The 15,871-nt window shown below is 36.4% G+C and overlaps 2 protein-coding genes across 3 annotated transcripts in view; one reads left to right on the top strand and one right to left on the bottom strand.

Annotated features, from left to right (window-relative positions):
- Inx3 (innexin 3) overlaps positions 1-3,117 on the top strand; it is a 79,513-nt gene extending 76,396 nt beyond the window's left edge. For both annotated transcript variants that reach the window (XM_071586587.1, XM_071586588.1), the window contains exon 5: positions 186-3,117. In XM_071586587.1, coding sequence (XP_071442688.1) covers positions 186-797 — 612 coding nt within the window. In that variant the 3' untranslated portion in view covers positions 798-3,117. The remainder of the gene's footprint in view (positions 1-185) is intronic.
- The window catches only part of spg (dedicator of cytokinesis spg), a 248,198-nt gene that overhangs the window by 185,205 nt on the left and 47,122 nt on the right, over positions 1-15,871 (bottom strand). Inside the window, exons 3-6 of the mRNA XM_071586700.1 lie at positions 14,969-15,009; positions 14,820-14,875; positions 14,501-14,597; positions 13,581-13,729 (exon numbers count right to left, since the gene is read on the bottom strand). Coding sequence (XP_071442801.1) covers positions 13,581-13,729; positions 14,501-14,597; positions 14,820-14,875; positions 14,969-15,009 — 343 coding nt within the window. The remainder of the gene's footprint in view (positions 1-13,580; positions 13,730-14,500; positions 14,598-14,819; positions 14,876-14,968; positions 15,010-15,871) is intronic.

Here is a 15,871-nt window from a genome sequence, read left to right as displayed (position 1 = left end):
TTTTATCATCAGTGAAGTATTATCTGGAATTACCGTAAACATGAATTTAGGGAAGGAACCTGAAAGCATTACTGTGAGTTTCCATCAACCATATTTTCTCAAGTGAGGCTCGCATTTCCCCTCTGAAAATTGCGTTAAAAACTGCAATTAGAGTGACTAATACTGTGCATTGTTGTCATTCGCAGGTAATTCAGTTTGCGGGTATGGACCAAGAGGACAGAGCAGACCCGATGGTGGCCATTTTCCCGCGGGTCACCAAGTGTACCTTCCGCAAGTACGGTCCCTCCGGCAGTCTGCAGGACCACGACGCCCTCTGCATCCTCGCTCTCAACATCCTCAACGAGAAGATCTACATCTTCCTCTGGTTCTGGCTGATCGTCCTGTCCGCCCTCTCTGGGCTCGCCATCATCTACTCAATGGTCATCATCGTGTCCCCCTCGGCCCGCCGCAACTCCCTCCGCCGCAGGTTCGTCAACATCATCCAAATGGGACACGGGAGCGGCGGCGGTGGAGGCGGCAGTAGTGGCAGTAACGCCGCTCTTACGCCCTCACCCATGCGGGTGTCGCGGGCGCCGCCCGGTCTCTCCTCGCTTATCAGCCGCATCTCGGTCGGCGACTTCATTCTCCTTCGCTTCCTGTCCTCTAACCTGAACGTGATGGTGTACCGGGAGGTGATCGAAGAGCTGTGCCAGGAGATGGGGCTCAAGAGCAACCACTCTCCGCCCATCTCGCCGCCATCTACCCTCGAGCTGAAGCCGATGGGATCGGAGAAGTACGGCAAGGAGACCGAGACATAACGGGGGCCGGAAAACGGATGGATCTCCTCCTGATATTTGTTTTTAGTTTGGTTCGGTCCACCATCTCTCGAGATCCTTCCCGCAAGAAGTTCTCCCAACTTCCCCTCCCTCTATCTGGGGCGTGTTCACACTGAATGAACTGGTCGGGGGCCCAGTTTCTTGCTCTTTCTGTCAGGAATTCCTGAGCTGCTTACCAACTGCTTCAGATACAAGAATGCAATGCACATTGGTAGTGATCCATGTAACTGGTGCAGAACGACTGACTGTTTGAAACGACTGGAATTGGGCCCCAAATCAGACTAGACCTGACCAGAGTACTCTGCCTGATCTTTTGAGACTTGGTGATCACTCGAAACAAATTGGGCCACAAAATACGCCGCTGACCACTTCATCATGCCTACGTGCGATTGCTCTGAAAGGGGCCGTGGCTTTAGAAGCTAAATGCTGTGGAGGAAAATGAATCAGTTTGAAGGTTGTTTAGGCCACATTGTGAGTCTGCTCAGATCTTGTCTAATGCTTTGTCACTGTGCTTCATCTAAACAATGTGAACACCCCCATACTCCCCACCGTCCTCTTCCTCCAGACAAATGGCACACCACCGAAAGATGAAACAAAGGAAAGGGAAGCCTGCATGTGAAGGATCTATTTTGAGGCTCTCCTTGCACTCTTCCTGCCTACTAATATCCAGCTTCAATGGAGAGAGAATGAGAGGGAGAGAGTGATAAAAGCCATGCTTTCTAACATTTTTAAAGAGTGGACCTACTAGCTGGTCTTGCTGCGTGGGTGACTCGCCCTGCTGTCTTCCCAAGTGACCTATGTGTATTATGTAGTTCTGCTGTGTTGTTCTTTTTTTTTTACTTGGTGCACTAACACAATGAAGCTCATGCTATATATGTATGTTGGTATGTATGTTGCCTCTCTCCCTCTCTCTTGACTGCTTCAATTTGTGGGTTGTTGTTTTTTTTTGTTTTCTTGGATTATGAAATGCCTTCAACGGTGGTGGTGACTGGAGAAAAATGCCAGTTTTAACTTGCTTTGTTTCGAGAGTGCCTTAAGTGAAGAATATAATCAGTTTAGGAGGGAGAAGAGAAAAAAGTATTCGCTGTATTCCCCCAATTATTTATCCTCTTTGATGTTAATTTAAAATTCCTTCTGGTTCGTCTAATGGCACCTAATGTCGTATGATAAGTGAAGAGGGAATACTTAGGAGAAATATTTGATTATTTTCTTTGTTCTAATATTTTTCATTACTACCCAATGATTTATGTGGCTGGTATCCAGCCACATGTTTTAGTGGCCATTGGGTTTTTGTCTTCCAAAAGCTCTTTCTTGCTAACTATTTGCAATTCATCTATCCACTACTCTATGCTTAAAAAAATACTGCCTAGTCAGAATTAATATCTTTTGAAAAATTTGACCAATTAGTACATTCCAGATCGTTTCCTCATAATCCATTCCATTAGTATCTCTTTAGAATTAGTAGCAATTTCAGCAAATTATTACCGCTGAGTTAAAGTTTGTAGCGTGATTTCTATTTCCTTTATGGGAGAGCTATTTTTAATGAGTGGCAATGGCTGCTATTTTTAGTTCCAATAAAATGACATTATTATACTGCCACTTATTTGCCTTAATATCTCCTCTCAGTAGAAAGCGCAAATTAGGAAAACAATGAACTTTTTGCATGCTCAATGAATTGTCTCATTAAAGGCCATCTAGAGTTTTAAGTCAGCATTATACGCAGGTGAAAAACTAGGTAGGCGTTTTTAAGGAGTAACTCAAATTGACTTTGAATATGCTCATGGTAGAGTGGTATAGAAATATTTTTTTGAATGATTTACAACGCTGAGAAAGAGTTGGAATTGGAAGGAAAGAAGAAATAAATATGGAGGAGGAGGTTTTATTTTTGTTCATGAAAGGTAGTAGAGTTTCTGATGGATATTTTAATGTTGCACCAGTGATAATCAATTTCTTGTTTTGTGAAAACTGTTTTAAGAGTGAGGAAATTCTATTTTAGGAGTACCAGCTTTGCATATTCCCTATGCGCCTACTTTACAAAACTATAGTGAATCGCATATCTTTGCAATGGATGTCATGTCTTCCAGTTTGTTCTTCCCATAATATAGTGCCAATCATGAAGAAGTTATATTAGCCTTTCATCAAGTACAGTAAACAACTGAGGCCCTCAACTTTGAGGGTAACAATGTGGACTCCATAAATTTAAAACTGTTGTTTACAAGGCTGTGTTATTGTTCAACATCTTTTGATATGCTTTGTAAAAGAAAATTTGTATGTACCAATAAAGTTTATATAGTAAATTTAATCTGAATGCAATTTTTGGAGAACTACTTGCCCTGCTGTCTTGCATAGGTTAATATGTATAAATTATACATATGCATTGATAATTGATGAAAGTGAATGCAGTTACAGGACATTTCTGAAATGTCATTGATTACCAAAGGTTTTCATTGTTGATTTTCAAACTTTTTATTTATTTTTTGGAGTTATTTTCTATCATTTCTTGAGTTTGCAAAATTGATGGTAATAATCAGAAGTTAAGAAAATTCAATCCACTTAAAAATTTGTGCTTAATGCTATAAACCAAGTGACAGAAATTTTCAGTGGGGTGTTTGCATGTTTTATTCCTTATCAATCTTTACACCACATCAATGCTAAAAGTGGAAACCAAAAATATATTGTTTAACCTTGCACATGTTTTAGCTTCTGAGGTAGATAAATCAACTATGAGAAATGTAACAGTTAAGGTTAAAGCCTGCCTTTGGTTAATATGGGAATGTTCTAGGATAGGAGTGAATAAGTTTTCCTCCATTGAAAATGTGCCTCATGTTTTTCCTATAGGAATGAGGAAATGGGTCTCTTCAGGAAAATAGATGTTGTGGAAGAATGTTACAGATGATTCATGAAAGCTATTTCTCAAAAGAGAAAAGACTAACAATGTATATAAGAGCTTGAGACAAGTGCATCTTAATATATCATCTTGGATCAACTTCACCATGAATGGTCACTTATTTGTCTTTCGTCTTCAAAATGTATTTGCCTACTAATGATAAAACACAAAGTAATAAACTCAAAGGTTTCATGTAACTGGTGATGGTAAAGTTCACATCATACAAAATCCTTGTGTGTGTCAAATTTATGCAGAGTAGGATGGGAGGAGGTCCTTTCCCTTTGCTGCATGCAGATTCTCAGGAAGGTATCACTCAAAAAGGCTTGGGAACCAATCTTGAGTCATTTGGATTTAAATTCAGATTTCATGTTAAATCGCTACTGAAATATCTGCCCTAAATTACATTCTAAGGCCACATATTGAATTTTTGCCTATCACAAAAACCTATCATAATTGTCAATTTGATGATTTGAGCACTCCTGGAGTTCACATCCAGGATTGATTATTTTGTGGAAACCTTGTCTGATACATCAGCAAGGGCATAAATGAAGATGCATATCAGAATGTGGGGAAAGCACAGCCATACAGTCAAGTAAGGCTATAGTGGGCCTTATTGTCATCCATGACTTTTGATTGATAGAAATGGTGCAGACTATCCTTAAGTCCTTTTCATGACCACATTACAATGGGGAAAAAACTCGACTCTATTATACTTGGAACCTGTAAAAACCTGCTTAAAATATGTGCAGTTCGATCCTGAAATTGTATTCACGTTCAAAAATGCTTCGTAGCATCAAACATTCTTTCAGTAATTGGGTCCCTTTCAATGCGAAAGCTAATCCTATTATACTGCTGACACTCTTCATAATTACCTAACTCTTGAGAAAACCATTTCCTCCATTGAATATGATGGTTCCTTGCGAGCAAAAAGATTAAAATTATTACTATATGGTGTATACCTTTTTAAGTAAGTTTTGGATGGACACATACTCAACAGCACCAGACTTACAAGCCTCTCTCAACCAGACAACCTGACATCCTACACTACCATAAACATTTCTTTGAATTCACACTTTCTGCCTCTCTTAATTCCATTCAACATGCATGTTCTTTTCCTATTCTACTTTGTTAGCCACTACCCTACTTGGTTCAATGCCTTCTCCTCCCTCACCATGTCCAGTACCTCTTTTTTTGCTTTTCCATAAATTTGAAGTAATGGCCACCAAAAATTTTAAAAATATTAAAGCACACAACTATGCTGAACCCAATATGGCAGCGCAAAAGAGCCAGTGCTGTCATTTCCTTGCTAGTAAAAGAGTACTGGTAAATACTGGTTCAAGAAAATCTGTGAAATAATGAGAAAAAAATAATTGAATGGGTTAAGATGATTATTTTCCTATGTACATCATCGAATCACTCATCAATCCCAATGAAATTTAGGGCTATGATCTTGATTTCAGGTGCCTCTTAAGTAATGACAGAAATGTGTAGAATGCATGCCTTTTCATGCCAACTCATTATAATGTACAATTGGCATATGTATGACCACAAGAAGAAAATATCCCATGAGGAAGATGAAAACATAATTACATAGAACAGGTTAAGAAGAATGTAAAATGGATACTCTATCAGGGTGTGACCAAATCAAAACTGATTGTAGAAAACTGGCGGGTGGCAGTAAACCAATCCTTAGATTGACATACTGATGATGATGATGTAATCACCATTGTCAATGGAAATTATGCATGTTTTGACTTATGTCATCATCACACCTGACTTGAAAACACATTTATTATTTTCAGTGCATATATTTATCTGAAATTACAAATTGTAATTGTTTTAATTATTAATTCTAGTAAGTTGTCATTCCACAAATCTTTTTTTGAGGCCAACAGTTAGCTTAAAATGATTGAAAATATTTTCAAGTAGAAGTTTGGAGAATTTTTTTCTCAATACCTCTGCAATGCAAAATAAAATAGGTCAAGAATTTAGGTAAAAGTGATTGGATGGGACTGAAATGGATTCCAGGGATATTTGGAGTGGGATGGCTGAGCGCAATAGTCAGGACCACTCTTGAAAGGAAAAGAGAGAGAGAGAGTATAATAGGATATACAAGGGTAAAAATAAATGAATAGTCTCCAGTGAAGGAATAGGAAGCTAATGAAAAAGGGATACCGATGATGGGGACTCTCCAAACTAAATTGTGAGACACTGATATGTCCAATATGACATCTGGATCACTACATGTAATCTCAGAAGTACAATGTGGTGAATGGGTGAGCTTGGTGACAATATTTTATGGTGACAATAGTTTACAAATATATTTTAAAAGTCAGGGGGGAGGAGGAAGGAAAGCTGAATGGCAATTATGAACTTAGAGAAACAGGTTGGTTGCGTTTAGGCTATTAAAAATCCACTTAAACTCAGATCTCTAGCATGTAAACATCAAGCTTCCATGCGAAGTGCTTCCTGTATGGCGAATACAATGAAAAATGTAGGTTCCAAGAATTTTACCTGTTAAGATCAGGAAGGGAGAGACCTATGATTAATTTGGCTTAAGTAAGAAGGTCCAGAGTATGGATAGGTTAGACACCAAGAGTGACAATCATTGCTCCCAAGCTCTGATGCCCTGAGATCAAATTTTACATTTATTCTACTGGATTTCTTTGTTCCTTAATGAAGCTTTTGTTAAGTGTTCGGAAAGGTCATGCAGGCAAATCAAAAAATGGCATATCACCAAAGGAATTCTTAGGAAGAACTTTGAAGGTAAAAAATATATTTGTGATTTCTCAGAATCTTTTTATTGGTCAAATTCATCATATAGTATTTGGCCTTGCACGCTCCATACTCCAAGCCCACTCAAATGGTCATTAGGAAGAGAGTGAGGTGATAGGTTCTCCTGAATCAACCTGAGAACAATGGGTGTGCAGGAGGAGCCCTTGCAATAACTTTTGTGACAACTGTGAGGAGGCAAAAGCAAGCCAGAGAGTCTACACTCCTATAACAGAAAAATTTAAATGTACCCAGACTCCACTACTTGGCATGCACTGTTTCGACATAGCATACTCGTATCTATAACATATCCTTCTTGACTGGTTCTCAAGGAATCCTTGCAAGCCAGTCGTGAATTCTTTTTCCATTATCAGGTAGGCTTATGTCATTTTAAAGAGGAAGATTTTATTTTCCTCATAGCTTCATTCACTTTGGTGGTGGAATTAAGATAAGCACGACTGCAATGAGTATTCATATATGCATTGTGCACACTGGTAGTATGATGGGCCCAGACGTTTCATCTCTCCCCTAAGAATTATGTAATGCTGCAGCATACCTCTTGGCAATGGATCCAAACAGAATTCACAGACAAAGAAAATGGCAATTTGAATAGCATTCTAGTTGGAGAACTATGCTATAATTATTATAGGTAATCTTCTAGTTCAAGAAGGTTTTAGATAGACACAAGCTATCAAACAGCACAGTGACAATTCCCTTCTCTCTCCTAACAAATATGACTCAACATCCTATTCAACATACAGTCCCTCTTCTACTCTGTATACTTCCTTCCTCCCTTCATTGTATGAATAAAATTCACTCAAATGATGCAGAGAATAGTTGTAAAATCATTCGTTTGGAAAACCTGTTTGAGTGATTCCATAAATGATGCCCGGATGAATGCCACAAAGCACACTGCATACAGTCAGAATGCGTTTGTAAATTAATGCACAAATATGCAGAGATTCTTTATGCATAAGAACATTCAACTTGATAAGAATATGCACCCATGTCTCACCATTCCCCATTTGGTATGAGTGGCTTGCTAATGGAGCCTGCTCAGCCACCTTTGTGGCATAAGGATTTGAAATACATGCACTGCGTCAATGAAAATTATTGAAACAATTAACTTGCTCCTTTGAATTTATATCGACTGTCACATTGTCAAATTTTCTATCCTGCATAAAGAAATCTTGAGAGAAGAGCCCTAATTATGTAAAAGTTGATTTAATTTGGAATTCTAATCGAACTTTCAAATGAAAAATCAGAAATAATATTTTCATTATATTATTGATTTTAAAATGAGGAAGTGCAAGGCATGGTGGGGAAGGAGAGAGTACTGTTAGGAGAAATCAAAAAGAAGCAGGAAAAATGGATTCAGAGATGGGATGTTAAAGACTGCAATAGAGGGGAGAATGTTAGGCAACAAGGAAGGGGTAGGAATAGGATAGGGATGTCCGATGGAATGAAGGGAGGAAGGAAGTATATAGAGATGAAGAAGGGTTTGTTGTAAGGTAGGATGTCGAATTGTGTTTTGCTAAGAGAGACAAGGGAACTGTTGCTGTACCATTTGGTAGCTAGTGTCCATCAAAAACCTACCTTAACTGGTAGATCACTTAAAATGATATTAAATTTAGTGCACAAATTGATAATTAAATAAACTGGGACTCATAAAAATCAAATGTGAAAGTAAATTTGACTTTTTAATTTAAATCTAGTATGGACAGCCAGGAAAGTTCAAATTTAACTCTATCAAGGGCTTACATCCCACTATGGACATTGAAGCACTCTTAAGCATAGTGGTCCAGCCTCTAAAATACTAATAACAAGTCAAATAGTGTGTAGAGAGATCCCTAGCACAAATCACACTTAATACTGAACTATGGCTTGTGAAGTGTCGCTGTTGCTTTAGACCAAAGGTAAAATATCCATGCAAAATTTGAGTGGTGTCAAAAAAGACAAACCAGTGCAAAATGACGTTGAAGTGGAAGTTGTTTTCTGCAATTGATATTTGTGTAATAGATGCTCTTCAGGATAAAAAATTGTTTCATGACTTAAAAAATATATAAATGCGATAATATATATTAGTATACTGTATATTGGTCAAGATAATTCATCCTTTTAAGCAAAAAAAGATTCAAAGATACGGAATCAAGATGTGTAACCAGCTGTATTTGAAGCTTCCATACCTTGCAATGATGTAAGCCAGGAGTATATGCTATGAAGATGAATCCAAACTTGCAAAAGTCTAAATTCTTCCAATGTTCATGAATAACGGTTTCCTTTTCATGCCAGAATGACTTACCAAAAAAATGTTAGCCTCCTCAGTTATCTCTAATTAATTTTTCAGAGAAGTTAGAGTTAAAAATTTTTATTGAAAATATTAAACTATCCCATAAATTTCATATTTCTGATATTTTTCCTAGCATTAGTGTATTTATATAATATTACACACTTTTTGTAATCATCCTTTTAAACAAGAAGATTTCAGTAATTGTAGCTTTTCAATTAAATGAGAAACAATATCCTTTGCAATGTCAGCAGGGATGGTGGGTTAATCCTTTGCAATGTCAGCAGGGCTAAGCTAATCTCCCATGACCCTTTCCGTGGCTTATAAGACTGCACCAAAGGTATTAAACATGCACCTTCTGGCATTAATGACCACATATCCATCTGTTATTAAAATCATCCATGATTTCATGACTGTCGCATAAGGACCTAATGACTATTGTTCCACTTCATATTTAAAAACATAAGTCATACCCTGTCAAAAACCAGCCCAGATTGTTGGACCTTAACTTCATCAGTAAAGTAGTAGAGTAAATCAGCTATTTTTACAGCTTTGTATCCATTTTTATATACAGTTCAGTTTCTTTAGTTGTAATAATATGAGCAAAAGTTAACGCGACTGCAACCACTAATTTATCTAAAAATGCTAAATCCTTACTTAAGGTGCATTTGGAGAGCACATCAAAAGGACATCATCACTGATGTATCCCTTTGATGGGGATACGAATTCATTAAGTCCAATAAACTCTGACAACCTGATGGGATTTAAATGTATGGTTTCTGGTGTCACTTGTTAGAATTAATTCACTTTAATAAGCACAACACTTAGCTTACTTTCCACATTCTTTAACTTTGTGCGACCTAAGTTTAGTTGTTACACAACATTATCAAGTCACAACTGATGCTTTTGTAAAATGAAGGCTTGTTTGCACGAAATTTAAAGTTTGTGGATAATCAAACGAATATTGTATTTATCTAACATAATCAGATTTTTTAGACCCATAGGCTCCTTCACTAAGGGTAGGATAATGTTAATACTGGGTTTCTCTCTTCCCTTCATCAATTCCTTGAAAATCCTACCTTTATCTAATTTCTCACCTATCCCTAAGTGCACAAATGAGCTGCCAGTCAGTCACCTTCCCTAATAACTACTGATACAGCAGTAAAGATTGGAACAGTATTAGATGCAAATGCCTCTCATGCTGCATGATGTTAATTAGCCCTGAGAACTCTCTGGGCAAAGTGGAATTATTAAAGAGTGAATTGCTTCTCAAAATTTAGACACATGTACTCAACTTGAAATTTAAAGAGTAGAAAGGGTAGTTAGCATTCAGGATTCGACTCACATATCTACTTATTTAGTTGTAGGAATTCTTGTGATAACTTCAATGGCAAAAATTGATTTTTTAGAAATCGGCACACGATTTTATGGCCTTAGATGGATCCAAAGCAAAGAGTTGAAGAATTGATTTTGCTGTATTTCTACATTTAAAGGCTTGTAATGTTAAGATGAGACATGTAAATTGCTATCATTAGTGGCATGGTCACCCATTGATTAGCAATTAGTGGCATAACCATTCTTTCATGGGTCTGAGTGAAAAGCTGACAAAATAAGACCCATGCAACTCAAATTTCTTTTTAAAATTCTTTCCTCCATCCTAAGGGTGGGAACTCTGGACTCATGGACTATGTTATTGCTACAGTATTTATTCCGCTAAAAATTAGAGTAACTTCATTGGTATATTTTCCCATAATACTGAAAAAGTTATTGAAGTTTAAATGAAATTTATTCCAAAGAAATTACTAAAATCAGGCAACCCATACTGATGATTTTATTTACAATGGGATTCTTGAGTTATTTCTTCAAATGCTCAAGAAATCACGCAGACTGTGATTATACACCTACTACATGAAACCTGAGCTTAAAATGGTGAATGAATGTAAACTCAATTTTTTTTAGTATGACTTTCATTTAGTTTTTGCTTAATCTTTACATCAAGATTTATTGGAAAGAGATTGCTTTAAGATCACTGGGTAAATTTCCTCAAATACAGATCATGTCAACTAATATTTCTCATTAATTTCTTAATGGTAGTCATACATTTGCAAAAAATGAAGAACAGATTGGAACAACACTATTCAATGAATACTCTGGATTTGGAAGAAACACACAATAAGGTAACATTTAGGATTTGCTATAGCATTGATTTCTAAACTTTCTGATCGCAGTGCTGAGAAAGTGGGAGAGATGAAGTCAGGCGGGAGACAGTTAAGTCAGACATTCATCATTCAGTGTGTAACTTTCTTTGCTTTAAAGTCATGAATATATAGTGCAGCTTGCTAGAGAAAAGAATACATATATGCAGATGCCTTACACACCTCATTTTATCGTAGGTAGTCTACAGTGTACAGATAACTTTTGAACAGCCCCTGAAAACTTGTGAACATTCTTTGAGATCTTCTAAACGTACGTGAAGAACCCATTATACCATTTCAATAGGCTAGTTTTGCCTCAGTCAATTTATGATAATTTCCATCTTCATTCATATCCTCAAAAATCCTATTCTCGCCTCTCCTTTTCCCTGCTTAACCTATATTCTCTCTCCTAACACAAGATAAAAAAATTCCTGGGAAACAAAATGGTGGCACAGGGAAAGGTACCGTCCTCCCCCCCTTGGACTCCCAATAGGTGAATTTTGAATTTCTAAGGGAATCAGCATGAGCTCAAATCTCACCAACCTTCAGGTTAACCAACGGGGATAGATGAAGTACAGAGTAATAGTTTTAAGTGCTTCAATGTTTCTCAATATCTCCTTCATTCCTTCAATCTGTCCTCCAAACATTCCCTCAGCCAAACTGCCTTTTATTACCATCCTGTTCAATACTTCTGGACAAATAATGAGGAAGAAATAAGGGAAAATATCCATTCAAGGAGCTATGAGAACATTGGTATTTTTGAAAAATACATTGGTATTTTTACTTCAGTGATAATGGGTTTTAACAAAGTTAAGCCTGAAAACATCGAATATGAAATGAAGAGATTGACAGCAGACAGGATAGTATGGAGAGCTGCAACAAACCAATCCTCAGTTCAATAAACCATGATGACTAATAATACTTCCCAACTTTCTCTGGTCCTAATTAGCATTTAACCATATAAAATTGGCAAGGCTTGCTAGTGGGTCAAGTGTTCAGCTACTGGCTGGAGGATCTTGCATTCATATCCTCTGATGATACTGTCACTGTACAACCCCAGCTGAACCCAAACTGTGAGTATCAGAGATCCAGCAGTATTTTATGGACTCCTGATCTTTGAGGGGAACCCAAGCTGGTAATGTGAAATGAAATTTATAGTTGCATGAAATCCTCTCATTGTTGGGACTCGTCACTCTAAAATGAGCACTACCATAACCATTACATTAAACTTTTCTATGGGGGAAAGCTAGACTTTGAGCTTTACTTTATATGAATCTTCTCCTGTCTCACCTTACAGTTGATTGCTATGGTTACAACTTTGTAACTACATTCAAAATAGATATAAGATGGACTAATTTTGACACTATGACTTAGGCACCAAATTACTTAAAGAGCATGGAGGAGGCATTTCAAACCTTAGCTAAAATTATTTCCAAAGTTTTCTCTTACAGTTGTAATAAAAGAGCATATAATTTTTAATATATTTCTGCATTTATACGAGTAAGAGCAGAAAGATGAGATCGAACCGTATTATTTGACTATGCATAACAAGAATATCGCTATTAAACATTGTATGCCAGGACAAAAGGAATATCACAAAGGATTTCATCTACTGCCATGATCTAAAGGTATATCAACGGTTTTGATTCCCAGTGATAGAGGCATGGTAAACACTGGAGCTCATATTTATATGAAAAATATTTTTTCTTCCAATCTTTTATCGTTTAATCAAATTTTTTCAATTTCGAAAAAAATGCTTTTCTGCCGATCAAGACATAAATTCACTTTATGTTACACATTTTCTGATATGGTTGGTTTCATCCCAGCAATAAATTTACAGTAAATTGTGTAAACAAAACAATTTAAATTTATAATAATAGCTTTACCAGATTTCCTCTGGAAAAACCTAAATTCAAGGAGGCATATTGAATGAATAAACTAAGCCTGTGTTTTCCAGAATATTGAAGCCTCAAGGAGGTATTATTATTCAGTCATTTGAAGAAAAAACAACTTCACAAGAACATGCAGACCTATTAATTCATTTACGATTTTACTTTTTTGATGATTCTTGGCAGTTCCTAAACACTTGAAAAATGAGAGCCTATTATGGGATACTCACGTATTCTTAGTTTTCCACAAATGCATATCTTAGTGTATCTACTTAATATGAATAGTAAGTTGGATTCACTTCCGCAAAATTTGATATAAATCATAAACAATGATTTTCATATATTAACTGCCTATGTTCAGAGGATCCAGTGTTACGCTCAACAAATGCATGAAAAAAGCATGCAAAAAGAGCATTTAATCTATATACATGAAATGAACACATAAAACTAATTAATATGTGAATTTTACAGGATTTGTACTGGGTTTTTTCAATGAGATGTTCTTAAGAACCTAGCTCATCTAACTCATTATGCTATATAACAATGAAATTAATGTGAATTAAGATGTTATGTTATAGCGTGAGCTTCAAATTTCATTGATTATTTCAGATAGATACCCATGTTCTGAATAATTATATAAATAAATACATTTCCCTAATAATTATAATTAGTGCATTCCTATAAATTTTAACGAAATGCAGTCCAGAATTGCCATGGAAACTTATCAAATCCTACCTGTTCCCCCAGTCCACCTTTGATGTGATACGAAGGTGAAGCTCTCTGGTCTGGTCTTGCGTTAAAGTCCCGGTGACTAGTTGTCTCCTCCAATCCAGCAGATCTCTCATGACTTTCCGCAATGTGGTGAACTTGTATGTCTCCCGTTCCTGCAGTGATACAAATAAGAATCCAAACAGATGAGCACAACTTATTGAACTTAATATAACTGATGAATAGCAATTAATAATATTTTGGCTTCAACTTAAATACATATAGATATGACTTGTCTATTTAATTTCTTGAGATGTTTTACTGATGATTTGATAAATTATGACATACTCAATACAGACACGCTCATTCTCCATTTTAGGTACTGATTGGTTCACTGATATTTGATCAATTTTAAGTGACACAAAGATAGTAGTGATTACATATAATCAGGAAAAATGCATTTTAATGTAGAAGATCTAGAAATGCAGCATTTAAATTATTTTCAGGATATTCTTATAGTTTTGACAAGTTCCTTCTGAATTTAATCACAGTATGACGATAAGATTGTAATGGAAAATCTGCGGCAACGGAATAAAATCAAGGATGGCAAATTTAGTGAAATTGTTACAAAATAGTTAAAAGTCAACTTGAAATATTTGATATTGGAAGAAATTCTCTGCCTCACTATAATACTACCAGAATTTCAAGGTGACAATCAGTTATCATCTGAAATCATGTACTGAAAAAGTATCATAATAAGGTTTCAACCAATCCTTGGTGAATATGGACTACAAGCAACTTAATTATAATGTAATTATACCAATTTATAAGTATTTGATTAAATTTATTCCATTTTGATCCTAATCTTGCTCAATTTCTGATTCCAAAATTTAATTTGACAATTACAAAAAGATGAAGCAGGAAATTATATTATCACAGATACTTGCCACATAAAGTTTTTTCCAGATGTCGCCCCACTCTCTGAGCACCATTGTCACCTCACGGACCACGGGATCTTCAGTGGGTACAACAGTTTCAAAAAGCCTTTAAAGCATACAAAAAGATTAATCAAATTTTGAACAGACTGTTATAAATAAATAATTATTGAATGCCAAATCATATTTATGGCATCAGTGGGAATATATTAAACCTAATATTATGTACTATGGTATGAATTTGAAATTTACATAGTTAAATTTACGAAAATATCAACAGTATTCAAGCTGTAGTGAAAAAATGTAAGCAGTGAAGACTCTTTCTACTTACCCCTCATTTTCAACTTTGAATGGCTTCAGATGTATGTAGCTGTTGGGGAATATACCCTAGAAATAAATTTGAATTATTAATTCACTTGAATATAATTTCAATATAATATCAAAATAATGATAATGAGATAATTATGCAGGCATATGTACCTTAAGGGCTCTGTTCTTGGTGGAAAATCCGCAATACCACCCTGAAATAGGCAAGAGAAAAAACATATTATTATTGGGGAAACAAATCGTGTTATTTTTTAGATTTAAGATTTCATGCATCTGAAATAGTCTACAAACATTTAAAGTCGGACTTAAAAAATATTATTCGCTCATTATACGAGGGTCATCCGGAAAGTAGTACCCGTTCGTGCCGCATGAAGTGCTGACGACGCGAGTAGCCGCTGGACGAGGTCAGATAGCTTCAGTGGCTTGTCTGCCTTCTCTGAGCCAAGTTGCGTGACGCTAGCATTGCCTGTGTTGTTTCTGTGATTGTTTACAATGTTTAAAAAAATTGAGAACGCCGCCAGTTGTGAAGTGAGGGCAGTGATTAAATTCCTCAATGCAAGAAACGTTCGCCCATGTGATATTCATCGCCAATTAAAGGAGGTGTATGGAGACAATGTAATGGACGAGTCGTCTGTTCGGCGGTGGTGTCGCAACTTCAACATGGGGAGGGGGAACACACACGACGATGAGCGTTCGGGGAGACCGTCTGTCATTACAGACCAACTGGTGAGCTCAGTTGACGAATTCGTGAGGAACGATCGGCGCGTCACAATTGATGACATCTGTGAGCATTTTCCCAATGTTTCTCGAACAATTGTTCATGAAATTGTTAAACACCATCTGCATTATGCAAAAATTTGTGCAAGATGGGTCCCTCGCGTATCTCAATGAGCTGGCGGCGAAGGACTATGCAGCAGGAATACAGAAACTTGTCACACGTTATGACAAATGCCTTAATTTGCTTGGAGATTATGTTGAGAAGTAGTTTAAAGTATCCTCTTTCAAATAAAATTTTTTATGTTTGTTAATATTTACTTTTGTGTCTTTATTTCAAGA

Source organism: Hetaerina americana, unplaced genomic scaffold, assembly GCF_022747635.1.
Source record: "Hetaerina americana unplaced genomic scaffold, ioHetAmer1.1.p SCAF_24, whole genome shotgun sequence".
In the NCBI taxonomy this organism is placed as follows: domain Eukaryota; kingdom Metazoa; phylum Arthropoda; class Insecta; order Odonata; family Calopterygidae; genus Hetaerina; species Hetaerina americana.
The sequence above is the reverse complement of the archived record's forward strand: the minus strand, read 5'-3'. Positions and strand labels throughout refer to the sequence as shown.